Source organism: Polypterus senegalus, chromosome 1 (assembly GCF_016835505.1).
Source record: "Polypterus senegalus isolate Bchr_013 chromosome 1, ASM1683550v1, whole genome shotgun sequence".
Lineage (NCBI taxonomy): Eukaryota > Metazoa > Chordata > Cladistia > Polypteriformes > Polypteridae > Polypterus > Polypterus senegalus.
In genome coordinates, this window is record NC_053154.1 from 314863368 (window position 1) to 314882031 (window position 18664).

The 18664-nt window shown below is 44.0% G+C and overlaps 1 protein-coding gene across 1 annotated transcript in view; it reads right to left on the bottom strand.

Moving 5' to 3' along the window:
- Positions 1-18664, bottom strand: part of b4galnt4a (beta-1,4-N-acetyl-galactosaminyl transferase 4a) — a 443680-nt gene that overhangs the window by 22853 nt on the left and 402163 nt on the right. Inside the window, exons 14-15 of the mRNA XM_039738621.1 lie at positions 12535-13783; positions 1421-1740 (exon numbers count right to left, since the gene is read on the bottom strand). Coding sequence (XP_039594555.1) covers positions 1421-1740; positions 12535-13783 — 1569 coding nt within the window. The remainder of the gene's footprint in view (positions 1-1420; positions 1741-12534; positions 13784-18664) is intronic.

Below are 18664 nucleotides of genomic sequence, written 5' to 3' on the forward strand. Positions count from 1 at the left end.
GCGCCCTGTGTTGGCTGAATGTCTTTTTTTCTCTTTCTTCATCGTGTAAAGCACTTTGAGCTCCATTGTTTGTATGAAAATGTGCTATAGAAATAAATGCTGTTGTTATTGTTGTTGTAGAAAAGGCAGCAACAGTCTCAAGACTTCATTCAGAATAGGAGCTGTTAGGTGCCGTGACTCGGGCGATAGTCCTGCTTTAGTTCTCATCTTCAGATTAGAAGAACACCAGCAGCTCGGAGTCACCGCTGTGGCAGACATGATCTGAAGAAGACAGGTTGGGAGAGTTTGAGAAAGAACATATCAAAGCCCAGTGTTAAATGTTAAACATCGTGCAACAAGCTCGATCCTGCAGAGGACATGCAATTACTTTGCCCTTTGGTTTACGGCTTATCAGACATAGCTGAGCAGCTACGGAGCTGTCATTGTGCCACTACCGTTAGACACGGTGAATCACCAGCAGCCCCGTTGTGATATAGCGGGTCCGTGGCTTCAAAAAAAAAAAGGGCATTTTTTAAATCCGTATAGCTGTGTCGTTCTCCGTGGGCGCGATTGCACGACCGCGGGGAGTTAATGAGGTAGTTGGAGCGAGTCGCACCTGCACGTGTGGGTACGGTCATTCTCGATTGCCTCCTTGGCTTCCAGCGGGGTGTGATTAAGTGTGAGGCACGCGGAGGCATGTGCGTATGTAAATGGGTCGGCACCAGGGAGGGAGAGAAATGGAAGGATCGAGGAAAAGAGAAAGCGTGAGGTTAAAGGACGGCAAACAGCAGGCATGAAGTTATGATCTGGCCACCTGGAAAGTGGAGACACCACGAGCTGGGGCCCAGCGAAGGAGCATTAGGCTGATGCGCTCTGGGGGCTAGTTCGCCCAACTGATTGTTCGAGTGAGTGGGGTGAGCAGGGTAGGTGTCCTACCGAGGGATTGGAGGAGCGACTATGGGTGAGCGAAGGATGAAGGGAGGAGAGCTGACCTCGACGGTCTGGCAGTGATGTCCACAAGGAGGCCAAGACGGAGGTTGACTGAAGGTGCTCCGCCGGCTGATGGAGCAATGGGTGAGAAAGAGAAAGAGTGATGGAGGTGGGTCGGAGAAAAACGAGAGAGAGAGAGAGACTGCTTTTTAACTTCTGCACATTTTAACCTCGGATTGATTGAGATATTGATGAAAAGATAGGCTATACTTCGCTACGGGCGTACACACTCACGTTTCGCTGATGACTCGACCCTGCAGTGATGTCAAAGGGCCGTGAATATCAAAACGATATGGAAGGCATCAAGCCAAGTGTTAGTAACAACAACATAAAATGTTTAGCCAGCGAAACACCCCACTCGCCTTATCACTGCTGCTCCACCTCCCCTTTCAGATATACGTGCACATATAAAGCTAAGGATATGGTGGGCCCTGAATGGAGACCCTCCTACCTGGCACCACAAAGTGCACCATGACATCGTGTCTCCACTGTAGCCGGACTGGCTGGCAGAGCAGCGGCTTGCTGTATCCGGTGCTCCACTGTATGGTGGTGTGGTCTGGGCTGCCAGCGGCAGCGGTGGTAGTAGTGATGCCCTCATTGGCCTCCAGGCTGTCCTCTTGTCGACTGCGGTGCAGCAGCATGTACACGTATTCCGACAGGCGCACCACTCGCTTGCCCCGCTCCATCAGCTCCAACTCAATCAGATAGCGGTTTCCTCGGGCAGAGTCCCGCCGCTTCTCTACGTTGATGATCCTCAGGAGGGTGTAAATCCTGATGTGGAGAGAGGAGACACAGTGTTACGTCTCATTTCGGTCCAACACATGGAGAACATTCCTCGCTAATGGACAATTCCCTAACGTGGAAGGTGATGAGGCTGTGTAGGGCAAGACTGGCAAGACTTATTTCGCTGAGCTATGGCACTCAAGCAGTTTGCTAAAAATCAAACCACCAGACTCCCTTAATGTCAACTAAAGGGCCTTTCATCTTACACTCGTAACCTTAGATCTTCAAATGAGGGTTTGCTTAGAATTCCAAGAGCTAAATTTAAAACAAGTGGTGAGGCGGGTGGCCTTCTGCTGTTATGCACCTCAAATCTGGAAACATTTACTGATAGAAATTTGCCAGGCTAATACAGTGGAGCACTTAAAGCAACTGCGAAAAACCCGTTATTGTAACATGGCCTTCTCAGAGCTTCATTTTAGTGTAACACTAATATTCGATAGATAGATAGATAGATAGATAGATAGATAGATAGATAGATACATAGATAGAGAGTGAAAGACATGATAGATAGTGAGTGAAAGACACGATAGATAGATAGATAGATAGATAGATAGATAGATAGATAGAGAGTGAAAGACATGATAGATAGATAGATAGATAGATAGATAGATAGATAGATAGATAGATAGATAGGAAAGGCACTATATAACAGATAGATAGATAGATAGATAGATAGATAGATAGATAGATAGATAGATAGATAGATAGATAGATAGATAGATAGATAGATAGATAGATACTTTATTAATCCCAAGTGGAATTTCACATACTCCAGCAGCAGCATACGGATAAAAACAATATTAAATTAAAGAGTGATAACAATGCAGTGCAAGTTAAAAAAATGCAAGGTGGAGAGTGCAATGCAGGTATAACAGACAATAACTTTGTATAATGTTAACGTTTACCCCCCTGGTGGAACTGAAGAGTCGCATGTGGCGGAGGAACGATCTCCTCAGTCTGTCAGTGGAGCAGGATGGTGACAGCAGTCTGTCTCTGAAGCTGCTCCTCTGTCTCGAGATGATCCTGTTCAGTGGATGCAGTGGATTCTCCATGACTGACAGGAGTCTGCTCAGCGCCCGTCGCTCTGCCACGGATGTCAAACTGTCCAGCTCCGTGCCTACAATAGAGTCTTCTTTCCTCACCAGTTTGTCCAGGCGTGAGGCGTCCCTCTTCTTTATGCTGCCTCCCCAGCACACCACCACGTAGAAGAGGGCGCTCTCCACAACCGTCTGAGAGAACATCTGCAGCATCTTATTACAGATTTTGAAGGACGCCAGCCTTCTAAGGAAGTATAGTCGGCTCTGTCCTGTCTTGCACAGACCATCAATATTGGCAGTCCAGTTCAATTTATCATCCAGCTTCACTCCCAGGTATTTATAGGTCTGCACCCTCGGCACAGTCACCTCTGATGATCACGGGGTCGATGAGGGGCCTGGTCCTCCTAAAATCCACCACCAGCTCTTTGGTTTTGCTGGTGTTCTGGTGTAGGTGGTTTGAGTCACAACGTTTAACAATGGATTATCATTTTAATCATATCTCCACAATTTGTACTAACCCCTACTTTCTCTGCTATTCTTTTTCCCAGTTTTCTGAGGTGTGCGACCTGCGCCACCCACCACCACCTGATGAGGGCACCATGCATTCCTTACATTGATGGACTGAAGGCCAGAGGTCCACATGACCATCATTGTCTACCATATATACTCACGTATAAGTCGGGTGTTGAAACCCGAAAAATCGATCATAAAATCAGACCTCGACTTATAAAAAATGTGACACTTTATTTATTTTTTTTTATATCTTCTTGCCTCCTCCAATCTCTCATCAGTTTCTCAGACACATCACATTTTTTTGCAGCAGCGCAGTTACCAATTTCTATCATCACTTCAATGACTTTTAATTTAAAACCAGCTACATATTTTCTTCTGATCGAACACTCCATCATAGATAAGGGATGCTCTTACGATAAAGGTGTGTGAGGGTGTGAGATACAAAAAACACAAATCAGTGCAAACGTCGCTTCGGAATAGTTTGGTTATTACTGTGTGGGTCACGTAGGCACAATACATAGAAAAAGGCCGTGTGCTCCGTGGTTACTCTCTCAGGTGGGCATTAGCATATCATAATCTCTTGGACCGATAGTTTGAGTTTTCCTGCATTCAATTTATATGACCAACATTATAAAATAATAAACACGGGTATATACGGTAAATCTTCCATGTGAAGCCTGAAAACCATGAGGACTGACTGAGATTATTGATGTTAGGTAGAATGCCTACCGGGGACTGGGTGGTCTCGTGGCCTCAGAACCCCTGCAGATTTTGTTTTTTTTTCCCTGCCCTCTGGAGGTTTTTCTTTCCTCCCAGCCATCAGACGTTACTTTTATTCTTTGTTACCTAGTATTGCCTAATCTTATTTTTATATTTTTCTTTTTTCTTTCTTCATTTTGTAAAGCACTTTGAGCTCCATCATTTGTATGAAAATGTGCTCTAGAAACAAATGTTGTTATCTGATAAAATGATCAGTCACCAAGTGACACCCCAGGAGTACCAGATAAAACATAAAAGCCATAACTCAATGATTGGCAACCTTGAGGGAACAACACTTTGCACCAATGGTCTACCAAAAAAGGTGGGCTTATGAACGCTGTCACACACATGCGCATGGGAGGCAGCCAAAGGGTAATTCCAGACCAGACCAGGGGGTAGCGGAGTGCACTGAACTTTTTTCTCACGTTCCTGCAGACCATTCACAGGAAATTCCACCTGGCCCTGATGACGTCACTTTCCGGTTCCAACCTTGAAGTCACTTATGGTTCCGGGCCCTTAGATGGAATCACTTCCAGTGAAGAACCCATGGCTGAAGAGACTTCCTGTTTTTTCTGTCCCTTTTGATGATGTCACTTTCCGGTTCCAAACCTTGATGATGTCACTTCTGGTTCCAGGCCCTTAGATGACATCACTTCTGGTGAAGAACCCATGATCGAAGAGACTTCCTGTTTTTTTTCCGGCCCTTATGATGGCGTCACTTTCGGTCCTGGGCTCTTGGATGATGTCACTGAACCCATGACTGAAGAGACTTCTGGTTCTGACCCTTTTGATAACGTAACGTCCAGGACCGAGCCTATGAAAGAGGACCCTTCTGCTTCTGCCCTCAAAGACTTTGCTTCCTTTTCTGGCCTTTAAAGCCGCCATATTTGACTAACTTAATCAGTTCTGCTTTGGATTCTGTTCTGAGCACATCAGTGCTAGCAGCTTATCCATTTGCAGCCAGAGAATATTACAGGGGTGGCTGGCCCAGACCTTTTCATGACTCTGGTGTTTGTTGATTGTGACAACGCCTTCCGAAACCAAAAGCAGGACGTCTACTCCTTCCTTTCAAAACCGTTGCCAGCACTAGATCTGGGGGTCTCTCCATTAAGCTCACCGCCTTGCCATGGCCATAAGTTCTGCTGTCTAGAATGGGGACTCAATTACTTATAGAATGTGGCCATAAGAAACACTAGAGTGACAACTTTTACCCCAAAAGGGTAACCTAAGGCCGGACTGGAAGTGTGGAAGACTCATCTGTTCTGGAGTTAGATGAGGGGGCTGTTAGTCCAAGCCTTGCTAAGCAAAAGCAAGTGCACCAGCAGATGGAGACCTCCGGAAACGTTGATCTTGCTAAAGTTGACTGATCACCAGCTGCATGGCAGACAAACTATAAGAGGGCACGGCGTGTCAAAACTCCGAAGAGAAAAACTGGAGCGCTGATGGCAAAGAGAAGGGGCGACCAAGACAGACAAAAAGAGAAGAGCCCCAGAACAAAGAAAGAAAAGCGTTTAACTTCCTTTCACACGGCAGGCAATGCCGACCATTAAAGGAACTGAGGATCACCTGTGGCAAACCGTAAGTGTAGAACTATTGATAGTAACACAGTGGTTAGCATAAACCCAGCTAATGCATTATGGGATTGGTATCACTGAAACTGAAAGGTAATAACTTTTGTGAGGAATCTCGTCTTCGGCTGTTATAAGTTTCCTCCTAAATCCAATAGAAAAGTTCTAAGCCGCATCTCACAGGCACACACAGAAACTGTGTATATGTGGGGTAAGCCAATGTGGACAAGCTGTGAGCAAATGGCGCAGGTTGACAATCTTGGAGTACAGGAGTCCTCTTGTGGTAGACCACCGCAGTTTGCTTATTGGACAAAGACTGCAGTGGAGGATGCAATGATCTGTCTGCTCCACGAGGCTTATTGTCACCTTGCTAAAGCTGGCAGCGCCTGGTTGTTGATTCCGTTTTCTGATTTCTCCAGTGCCTTCAATACCACCCAGCCATCCCTGTTAAGGGGTCAGCTCAGAGATCTGCAGGTGGATGAGCCTGTGGTGTCCTGATGATGGCCTATCTGTCAGGCAGACCACCGTTTGTGAGACTCAAGGACTGTGTGAGCAACACTGGAGAAGCACAATGAACAGGTCTGTCTGCTCTTCTCTTGACTGGTGGTTGTGCATGTATGGGGGGTATTGATAAAGGGGAATGAGACGAGGGAGAGGAGTCAGGGGGGGAAAACTTAGAGAAATGTATGCAATTTAACATCAGCCAAACCAAAGAACTGGTTAACGAGGGGATCCACATTAATGATAGGCTGGACTGGTCTCAGAACACAGAGGAACTAGAGAAGAAAAGACAGAGCAGAATTCTTTTCCGTAGAAGACTGTGTTCCTTTAATCTGGGAAGTGACATCTTTTACGTCTCCTATAGCTCTGTGATTGCCAGTGTGGTGTGCTGGGCTTGTAACATCAGGTCAAGAGAGGACCACTGAATTGACAAGCTAATTAAAATGACAGGCTCAGCTACAGGACACATTCTGGACCCACAGGAGCAGAGAATGAAAACAAAATCGAGTGTCATTATGAACAATGCCGCACAACCTCTCTGTGACTTCAGACAACGAATCAGTCACCAGATGTGTGTCAAGAAAAGTGACTGAAGGTCTTTTATACCAACAGCAATACGTCTGCATAATGCCTCACTGTGACTAGAACTGCCAAGTCAGACGTTTTCTTTCTTTTTAAATTTTTTCTTTGTGCAGGCCACAAAGTCCCCTATTTATGTATGAATTTATTTAAAGAGCTTCGGTAAAACGTCACATTTTCTCCTGGAGACAAATAAAGTCCTATCTACCTAATAGAAACTAATACCAGGCTAATGAATTTAGCTATCCTGACCACATGAATTGAATGATCAGAATTCATAAGTTATGTGCCTTTTCCTATAGGAGAGAAAAGTTCAGTTGAGCTGTTATAATTTTATGTTTTGAGAACTTTGTAAATGTCCTACGTCTACATACATTTATATACATGTGTATTTGCATATATATTAATCTTCTATTATGCTTATGTTATAAATAAATTGCATTATTTGGTTTATTTCAGCAAGTGTGTTTGGGTGATTTGTTGAAAATTAGGCTATTGTCATATGCAGAACACAACGGTTCAGAAGTGAAAGTTATTAAACATAGACTTTCACTCATTTTATGAAACTCATCCTGAGTCGTCAAGAAAACAGAGTTAAACCGGGAGTCGCATGCAAAAGTCAAAAGAAACAAAAATAAAATAAAATGAAGTGACAGAAACCCAGATGAGAGGCAAAAACCAAGAAAGACATAAAAAGAATCACAACTAGAAGTCATAAAGGTTTAGAAGACTTTATCTGCAGATCAGATATGGCTCAGTAGAAAAGGCTGATCTTTTAATCCTATCTGGTGACTAATTCAAGAAGACCACGCCCATAGAAACGTGGGACATAACCCTGACAACAGTGTGGAAAATGGCTCACATAATAGGAAAAGGCTATAAGATCTCAAAATTCTGCCCTAATTGTGACAAACCTAACTTGTAAATTCCTTAGATCTCTTCATATTTTTTGGCATTCCAGCTGGAAGGTGAAACAGAGATCCTCAGGTGGAAGAAGTTTAAATCCTCACATACACAATACATTCATTGGGTGTTCCTGGGTGGGCGTCCTACCAATTTTTTAACGAATTGCTGGCATTGCCAATGGCATCATTAATAGCCAATTAATGGATTGATTAACTTCTTCTCATACCATACTCAGTTCTTATAGCTCTCAGAGGGATGGCTCAGAGGCAAAGGAAATGGATTTACGTTCAAAACAAAGAGTTCCCTGATATCATCATTGCTAGAGTTCTGTTTTTTTTTGTTTTGTAGCATAATTTTGTCCAATTACAGTAGACCTTTGATTTAATGGACATCAGATTTGACAGGCCAAATCAACATCCTAATTGTTTTCAGTGATTATAAATTTAAATTAACAGTAGAATCCCTGAAGCCTACAAAAAAAACTTGTAATCCCAGCCCACCTTAAATTCCTTCACACCTTTCCATCAGCATCTTTTGTTTTGTAAATGTGTTGATCAGCACAAGCAGCTTGCTGACTGCTGTCCCATCCCCAATACTGATGGAGCTCAACTCGGGCAAAACGCTCTCAAACTCCAGCCTTGTTTATTTGGGTGTACGGTGCCTGAAGTTGTATGGGGTAAATAATATATCATTATTTGGAAAACATGCATTCCGTGTGTGTTCCGTGTCTACAAAGATCTATGTAAGTGTATCATGACAGAAACACATACCTAAAAGACAAACGTTTTTCATGCTTTAGTACTAACAACAAAAGTTTGACATGAAGTGTATAATGTGTGAAGACTGAAGTCCAAATATCAAATAAACACTTTCACAAAAGCTACAAGTATAACAGAACAAGTGCACTTTTATTCATGACTATAACTGAAGAAACACCATCCAACCTAAGCTCCTTAGGGACAAGCTGACAGAGATGGGAGTAGATTCACACCTGGTGGCATGGATCGTGGACTGTCTTACAGACAGACCTCAGTATGTGCGTCTCGGGAACTGCAGGTCTGACATTGTGGTCAGCAACACAGGAACACCGCAAGGAACTGTTGTTTCTTCGGTCCTGTTCAGCCAACATACATCGGACTTCCAATACAACTCGGTGTCCTGCCACGTGCAAAAGTTCACTGATGACACTGATATCGTGGCCTGCATCAGGAGTGGGCAGGAGGAGTATAGGAACCTAATCAAGGACTTTGTTAAATGGTGCTGCTCAAACCACCTACAACTGAACACGAGAAAAACCAAGGAACTGGTGGTGGATTTTGGGAGGACCAGGCCCCTCATAGACCCCGTGATCATCAGAGGAGACTGTGCTGAGGGTGCAGACCTATAAATACCTGAGAGTGCAGCTGGACGATAAATTGAACTGGACTGCCAATACTGATGCTCTGTGCAAGAGAGGACAGAGCCGACTATACTTCCTTAGAAGGCTGGTGTCCTTCAACATCTGCAATAAGATGCTGCAGATGTTCTACCAGACAGTTGTGGCGAGTGCCCTCTTCTAAGCGGTGGTGTGCTGGGGAGGCAGCATAAAGAAGAGGGACGCCTCATGCCTGGACAAACTGGTGAAGAAGGAAGACTCTATTGTGGGCACGGAGCTGGACAGACTGACATCCGTGGCAGAGCGACGGGCGCTGAGCAGACTCCTGTCAATCAGGGAGAATCCACTGCATCCACTGAACAGGATCATCTCCAGACAGAGGAGCAGCTTCAGAGACAGACTGCTGTCACCATCCTGCTCCACTGACAGACTGAGGAGATCGTTCCTCCACCACACTATGTGACTCTTTAATTCCACCAGGGGGGTAAACGTTAACATTATACAAAGTTATTGTCTGTTATACCTGCATTGTTATCACTCTTTAATTTAATATTGTTTTATCAGTATGCTGCTGCTGAAGTATGTGAACTTCCCCTTGAGATTAATAAAGTATCTATCTAAAGAAAATCTAAACAAATCCAAATCAAATCCTATTATGTGATATCATCTACTGTTAAATTCTGCTCCTTACCTGTAATATTTTTACTATTATACTGTATTGAGGATCCCTTGTGTTCTGATCTGTGTATTGTGTTGTATTGACCCCCTTCTTTTTGACACCCACTGCATATTGAGCCTACCTGGAATGGGGTCTCTCCTTCAACTGCCTTTCCTAAGGTTTCTCCAAGTATATGAAGACACATACCTGGCATATCATATGATGTGACAGAAAATGGTATTCATTGGACCAGATGATCTTCTCTTGATTCAAGGTCCAGTTTCAACACTTGTGTGCCCATTGCAGACACTTTAAATGGTGAGCACTCACACTGGCCTGTGGTCACACAGTCCCATACACATCATTACCCATGTGGCATCATTAAAATTATCTGCGGTTTTGGTCCCAGTGGTTCATCAGTTGGCCTGTTAAAACCCATTGCGGTACACTTGTGTGATTTTGGGCTATACGAAAATAAATGATTGTATTGTATTGTATTGAATGTTGATACGTCTGCTTTGGTGGTGCAGCAGTAAGACCTGTTGACTCGTAATGAAGAGTCACGGGTTCGATTCTGGCCGCTTCCCAGAATTAACATTTTGAGTAGTGAGCTGCTCTTATTGTTACTATTATACAATAAAAACATACATTTGATTTGAGTCTGTAACCGCTGTAAATTTATGGAACTTGTAAAGGTTTTTTTTTTTTTATTCAGTTTTATTCTGTCAGCCCCGATCTGACATGGCTGTTTTTACATAACTATAACATATAACAGAGGTGAACTCAGATGAGGATGAGCAGGGCATGCCAAGCTCACTAAGGTATTGTGCAAAGTTCTGTTTGTGATTATGTTTTGTGATGGTCTTATATATACAATATATATATATATATAAAATTATATTTTTCTCTATACAGTGTATGTGCCCATAAAAAGAAGTCTGCCTGCATTCTCGTACCAAAATGTCAGCATGGCACTGTCAGATCTAAACACTAGTGTGGAGAGTCACTCGTGTACTGAAGAGTCTATAGCTGCAGGTGGAAGCTGCTGCTGCCGCACTTTGCGTGGCATTACACGTATACTTTGTGAGCATGCCCATGTCAATCAAACACAGGAAGACCTGCAGTCTATTTGTGACTTTACGCTGTAGGAAGATAAGTAAATGAATCAAGGTAAATACCATTCAATCTGACTTTTATATACAGTAAGTGACATATACTGTAAATGTTTTTATATAAAGACCATCACAAAACATAAACACAAACTGGACTTTGCATGGTACATTGGCGAGCTCTGTATGCTGTGCTGTTTCGTTGAAGGACAGGTGTGGGGCAGACTGACTTTCAGGATGCGCCGGACCGCTAAGCAGCATCCAAACGGTGCCATCATTCGCCTTTACGCCTGGTGTGAGTGGAAGTTTATTGCGGAGAGGGCTTCTGTTCTCTTTCTCTGATGTAGAACTCTCATCCTCATCTGAGTTCACTTCTGTTATAACACGTCTTTATTTGAAAACTAACAGTGTCAGATCGGGGTGAGGGTGAACGTGACAGAGAATGAAACTGAATTAAATAAATAAAAAAAAAAAACGCTAACCTTTACAAGTACTATAAATTTACAGCGGCTGTTACAGACTCAAATCAAATGTATGTTTTTATTCTACAGTATAGTAGTAACAATAAGAGCAGCTCACTATGACAATGACAAATCTAGAAAGCACCTGGAATTGAACCCGCAACCTCTTGGTTATGAGTCAGCAGTTCTTACCTTTCATTCACCATCTTACAATGCTGTGATTGCAGCCATTCCCCAACTCTCTGTGAATGGTACTCATGGCCATTGATCAATGGACAACTTGCATATCATTGGTCACACGGCCCATTGTTAGTCAATGGTGCTAATTTGGGTCATTATACAAAGGTACAGTTTATAAGGTTGGAGAAACCTGCAGTCAACTGAGACTGAGGAAGTCACTTGGATGAGTGTTGTAACGTATCTCCCTGGAAAACAATTGTGTCCAGATGAACTGAATCAACTTTCTAGAATTTCCTTACCTGGATTATTGAGCATGCATCGAGCCGGTAGTTCTTACCGTTGCGGTACCCAAGAGGTCATATCAATATTGTACCCTATCCCGATTTTCTTTTTCTTCGGTTATATCCTTGAATAAAAGCGCACTTGTTCTATTATACGTGTACTTTTTGTGAAAGTATTTATCTGATATTTGGACTTCACACATTATACACGTCATGTCAAAATTTTGTCGTTTGTACTAAAACGTGAAAAAAGTTTGTTTTTTAGGTATGTGTTCAACATTTTTTGCATTTCCTGTCATCCTACACTTACACAGATCTTTCTAGACATAGAACACACATGAAATGCATGTGTTCCAAATAACGAGATATTATTTACCCTCTACAGCTCCCAGTACCGCAATAACAGATAAACAAGGCTTGAGCTGGGAGAATTTTTTGTCGGAGTTGGCTGCCTGCTGCTTGTGCTGATCGACACATTTGCAAAACAAAAGACGCGGATGAGGAGGTGCAAAGGGATTTAAGGTGGGCCGAGATTACGAGTTTTTTCGCAGGCTTCAGGAATTCTAATGTTAAGTCATGGACCATAAAAAGAAATTTTGGAAGAAAGACATGTAATGAGGTGAACGCCTTTGTTTGAGTGCCTCTGCTTGTGTCCTGTAGAAAGATGTGCCCAAAGATGGATATACACTACTCATTGTACATTATGATATCGTTCATACTTATACATTATAATAATCATCATGTTATTAACAGATGTCTTTAAAACACATTCGATTTAATGGACAACCAGCAACAGAAGACTCACTTACTCCAAGCACCTTCCCACCCTGCATCAAGCCCTTTCGGGTTCCTCACCCTCCATTCTTCTCGTTGAGCTTCTCCATGTACTGCGCCAGAACATCCACAACTTCGGACTCACTTAGCTGTAGATTCCCAGAGACATTACAGCGCAGATCGTTCCAGTCTGATCGCAGTAGCTCAAAGTCCATGGTGTTGACGGTGAATGTGCGCTGCCAGTTAATGGCCTCCTCGACCCAAGGCTGCCGAATGTCAGAGTCCTCATAACTGTAATCAGATAAACCTCCTTCCTCAGCTCCATCGGCCGGCTCTGCATCCAGCAGCTGAGACTCTGTAATCTCTGAGGTTTTCATATAGGATGTCACTCTGGCTTCCGAGGGAAGGGTATTTATGGAGGAATTGTAGTCCGTCTTTGGTTTATTCAAGGAAGATGGCAGGGAGTTCTCCTGGCTAAACAGCGGGTTAGTAGGCACTGATGTTGTGACACCCTTATCATGTGCCTCATCCTTTTTATGCTGAGAATCCCAGATTACAGCACCCGTGGAGGACTTTCTCCCCGGTAAACCATCCTTGGTGTCATTATTGTCCAGCCAAGGAGATCTGCTCTCTCTAAAAGGGTACTTATTTTTCATCTGAATGGCATTTGTCAATCCCTTCTTACCAAGCTTGGTGCCAAGGTTCACTAACTTAGTCGTTTTGCCAATCTGGTAGAGGAACATTCCAGGAAAGACCTCACGTGGCTGCCGAGGTGGGGTGCTTTTCCGGTTGGGCCGCGGCCGAGTGATGTAGACTTTGTTCTGCTCTTTCTTTGTATCTTTAGAATTGGTGACTCCAGAAAGGGGGGCATGGGCAGAATTGGTAAGAATCTGCTTGGCCCGGTGGGTCAACAGCGGAAGCGAGTTGGGTTTGGTATTTTTGGGCACCACCAGTAAGTCGCTTGCCCTCTTGTTCAGGTCATCTGGGCCTGTCCTAATCCAGGAGAGTGATTTTCCTCGAACTATTGAGGGTTGGTTGAAATCCACATCATCCTGGTTGCCAGCGTGATCAGATGTCACTTCAGATGGGCTTTTCTGCCCCTCTTTGCCATCATAGTCTTTGGCGCTATTGGCTTTTTGCCTGCTTCTGAAGGTGTAATCAACATCATCATCCCCATAGTCAACTCCCGAGTCAGCAACTGATCTTCTTCTGTCTCTTGGCGATAAATGCTGCTGAGCCGAGGTGGCATTTGTCTTGAAGGTGACTGCTGGTTTATCAGTTGGCAGAGATTCGTTTTCTGGATCGATCCCTTCCTCTTCTTCCAGAAAATCTACACAGAAAAGGAAATGTATTAGCACTTTGCATCTCATGCTTACCGAGGACCTGGAGGAGGAAGGGGACTGGCACTGAAATGGGTCAACATCCCTTCATACAGGAGCGTATTTTATGCAATAGAAACACGGGTTCAAAAAGATTACAAGAGGTGTTTCTGCATCAAGGGACAGTAGATGTGGTGCAAAATAAGTTGTGATCTTTACTTCAACCATTTAACTAATCATTAAAATGTTTATTAGCAGACCCTGGCTTTATATTCTTAATCAATTTATCTCATTTTCAAAAATATACTTAATGTATTTACAAATCTAGAAAAATGTACAGTAGTCTGTGAAATCGCCCATGTGCCCGGTGCTGCCAGCAATGTTTCCAGCTGAGGAACTGACCAGCTGGCCCTGCAGTGTCTTAAGAATGCATGTGTGTGTGTGTGCGTGTGTGTGTCTGTGTGCGTAATCTCAACTTTCCCGTTTAGCAATGAAGTTTACAAAGGAGGACCACCTACAGCAGGTTCAGTGTAGCCAATGTGCCACTGTAATCTGTGAGGTTTCCTGCAGAAATCACTCAAATAAGCTAACAGGGAGACAAGGAGACACAAGTAGAAGGCGACTCAGGCAGGCTGTTTAAAAGTGTTGATGTGCCCTGTTCGGGGGTGATCAATAAATGGCCAGGGGGCACCATCACTTATTAGAGGTTTCCCAAATTGATACTGCCATGCAAGCAGCCTGACAAAGAGATGGAAAGAGAAAAGTGGGAACAACGCAGGCAGGCTATTAAAAGAGAGGAGGTGTGCCCGTTGGTCTGACGGTCAGTTTACGGTTTGCAGTAACCATCTGCTTTTTTTTCTATTCATGCTGTGCCAGTAAAAAATCGTATCCATGTTTGTAAGTTGCATGTTCCTCTGTCGAAAACCATGAACTGTAGAGAAAGGCAACTGCACTGAACCTCACAGCTCACCTATGGACAGATGGAAGACTTCGCCCCTGCCCGTACCCAGGACGATATGCCATCCGCGCTCTCTATCTCGACATGGGACAGTGGCGACTGCAGGAACACCTGACTGCATCACGCCCTCCTTCCAATATCATATTATTGAGAGTGTTAAGCCGATATTAAACAGAAGCTAAGCTTAATCTTCCTTTAGTGTTACTGATTCTTTCTTCCTTGCAGTATCACCGTCGTATCACCAGGGAACGACATAATATTTTATTGTATATATACTGTGAGAGATGGCCAGGGCCCTTACCTGGCAGGGACACCTTCTATGCACAGGGCACTGTCTCCCCCAGAATGCTAAGTGGTTGCAGTGGTGCCTCAGATTCCCACAGGGCTCCATGGGAGTTTGACACAGCCCTGTTGGGCTCCATGGAGGCCACCAGGGGAGCTGCAGAACCCTAGCTTTGTCAGGCTTCTGCCACACCTGGGAGTGGCTCATGGACCTCGGTAGTGAACCACCTGGAGTACTGGCAGGTGGAGTAATAAAGGAGCCACCTACCTTCATTCAGGGAGTCGGGTGGAGGCGGAAAGAGAGGAGAAGAAGAGAAAGAAAGTGCTGTGGACTTTGTTTAGTGTGCTTGGGAAACGTTTCCCCTGCAAAGTAAAATGCGAGTGCTGTAGAGACATGTGCCTGTGTCTAATTGTGTCAGGGATGGGAAGCTGATGCGCCCCCTGGTGGCCTCTCTCTCTCTATTTATATATATATATATATATATATATATATAAATATATATATAGTGGCGAGCGGCTGGGGACAGTACCCAGCTGGAACACCTGGAAGGACCGGGAGGAGGGACTACGCCTACTCCGGACCACGAGAGGGCGAAGCATGGTGGCTCAACCCTATTGGGGCCTGTGGTCATTGCCAGGAGGCACCCAAATGCCGAAGGAGCTCTGGATGTCAACACGAAGGATTACCAGGGACACCCAGAGCACTTCCGAGTGCTCGTGCAGCACTTCCGTCACACCAGAAAGTGCAGCCGGAAGCTCGTGAGGAGGCACCTGGAGCACGGCTGGGTATACTTAAAAGGGGCCGCCTCCATCCATTCAGTAGCTGGAGTCGGGTAGAAGAGGATAGAGCTCGGAGGAGAGGAGTGGAGGTGGCAGAGAAAGGACTGTTGAGAGCCCGGACTTGAGGGTGTGTGGTGCAGGGGCACTGGGTTGTGTGCGTGGTATTTGTAAATAGCGTAAATAAATGTGTGTTGGTGTTTGAAGTATCAGTGTCTGCCTGTCTGTATTGAGGCTGGTACCCACAATATATAAATATCTATCATAATAAAATAATCCTGCGACGAGATAAGACTTTTTGGAAGATTTTTTCAAGTCCGGTGAGAGTTTTTCAACTCACGTCCTCCTCTCAACCATTTTCAACCACGTCCACGGTCCTCTCACCTCTCATTCGTGTGAATGCTTTTGTCAGACACAGTTCCTGCTCTCTCAGCTTTTATACATTGTTACGTTTTCCTCACTTTAAGTTCCCAATTAAAGAAGACGTATTATGCTCATCATGAAGGGTTATCAACAGAAGAAATGAGTACACGGGCAATCCTAGCACCGAGAAATGATGAAGTCAAACGAATGGCAATCGGTTACACGGCAAATTGGTTAAATGCGTATCAATAAACTACGCTGAAACAGTTGGTGGTGATCGTGTGGAAGATGAAAACATCAACTTACAATATCACATAGAATATCTACAACCGTTAACAACATCCGGTCTTTCACCGCACGAATTACTGTAGAAAGAAGGATGTATCCAAGAAAGGTGATGTGGTACATCATCAGGGAATAACATCAGACAACAAAGGAGATCTTGATATGCCATTCATATTAAAACGTTAACCATTTCCCATTAAAATAGCTTTGACAAAGACAATTAACAAATCTCAGAGTCAAACATTCGAAAGGTCTTTCATTTAAGAGAAGAGAAAGAAACGAAATTCACTCACGGGCAGTATATGTTGCGTTGTCACGATGCAAGTCCAAACACAGAATCAAAATTCAATGCGATATTGACAAAAATTTAATTAAAAAAAAGTTTTACAGTAAAAGTGTAAATTTAAAATGTATTTGTGTGCGTTAATTTCAAAGCCAAACAGAACAAAAATGTATTATCAATGAATAACTCTAATGCAACATGAAATATAATTTACTTTCAATTACGTTTTACTCTTCTTTACTATGGTTAATTTAAAACAGTTAGGTCTATAATGCATATGTAACAATTCCCATGAAAATAAAAATCTGTTTAAATTGTACAACTGCATCCCCATACACGAGCGGCAGAACCGCAAAGAGGCTAGCGAGTAGCGCAGGGGTTGGGGAGCGAAGCAAGAAGGGGGCAGAGCCCCCTAGTACATATTTATATATGTATATATAGTGATGGAACTGGGGCGCCAGTCCCGGGTTCACACAAAGGGTGTTTATTAAACACAATACCTCTCCAAAGTAACCAAAGCACAAGCGATTTTAGTGTTTCATTAGGCGCGTTCTGCTTTCATGTCTAACTATCCATCCATCCATCCATTATCCAACCCGCTATATCCGAACTACAGGGTCACGGGGGACTGCTGGAGCCAATCCCAGCCAACACAGGGTGCAAGGCAGGAAACAAACCCTGAGCAGGGTGCCAGCCCACCGCAGGGCACACACACACCAAGCACACACTAGCGACAATTTAGGATCTCCAATGCACCTGACCTGCATGTCTTTGGACTGTGGGAGCAAACCCACGCAAGCACGGGGAGAACATGAAAACTCCACGCAGGGAGGACTCGGGAAGGGAACCCAGGTCTCCTAACTGCGAGGCAGCAGCGCTACCCACTGTGTCACCATGCCGCCCCAGTCATTATCCAACCCGCTATATCTTAACTACATGGTCACGGGGGAAGAGCATTCCTGCATGTGGGTGTTCCTTTTGGGGGCGATAGCCCCCTATTTGGAATAAGTTCTTTAGTAACTGCGGCGTTTTAAGTAACCAAAAACTATACAGATATGATATTAAAAGGCAATATCCCTCCCATAGTGGTAAAAATCATCCATCCATCCATCCATCCATTATCCAACCCACTAGATCCTAACTACAGGGTCATGGGGGTCCACTGGAGCCAATACCAGCCAACACAGGGCACAAGGTAGGAAACAAACCTCGGGCAGGGCGCCAGCCCACCACAGCATGTCTAACTAATCAACCTCCAAGTCTCAAGGACTGCCTCAGGATGTGAAATTTATTGCCTCAGACTGGTTTAGTAAGGGAGATTCATTGCAGAAACCCCTGGATGAAGGCCATAAGACAGCCCAGCTGGCAAGCTTCAGCTACTGGGCGGTCTCGTGGTCTGGAACCCCTACAGATTTTATTTTTTTCTCCAGCCTTTGGAGTTTTTTTTTGTTTTTTCTGTCCACCCTGGCCATCGGACCTTACTCTAATTCTATGTTAATTAATGTTGACTTATGTTTATTTTTATTGTGTCTTCTATTTTTCTATTCATTTTGTAAAGCACTTTGAGCTACATTTTTTTGTATGAATATGTGCTATATAAATAAATGTTGATTGATTGATTGATAATGGTATCCACTACTTGAGGGCAGGTATGAAAAGGCAGTGTGTGTACCCATTGGTTTGGGATTGGTTTTGAATCAGAAGCCATTGTGTACCACGATGCCCTACTGGTGTAAGGATTTGAACAGGAATTTATAAAGATGGCCGTTTTTCCCCTCCCTCTCTCTCTCTCTCTCTCTCTCTCCCACACACCATGGCCATGAAGAGAACACAATGAGGAGCGCAACTCGGCAGCCATATTGAGACACCATGCAGCCCGTCCTGAAGAAAGCTGACCAGAAATGATGATTTGACTTGACCAGAGACATTTGAGTAACTACAAGT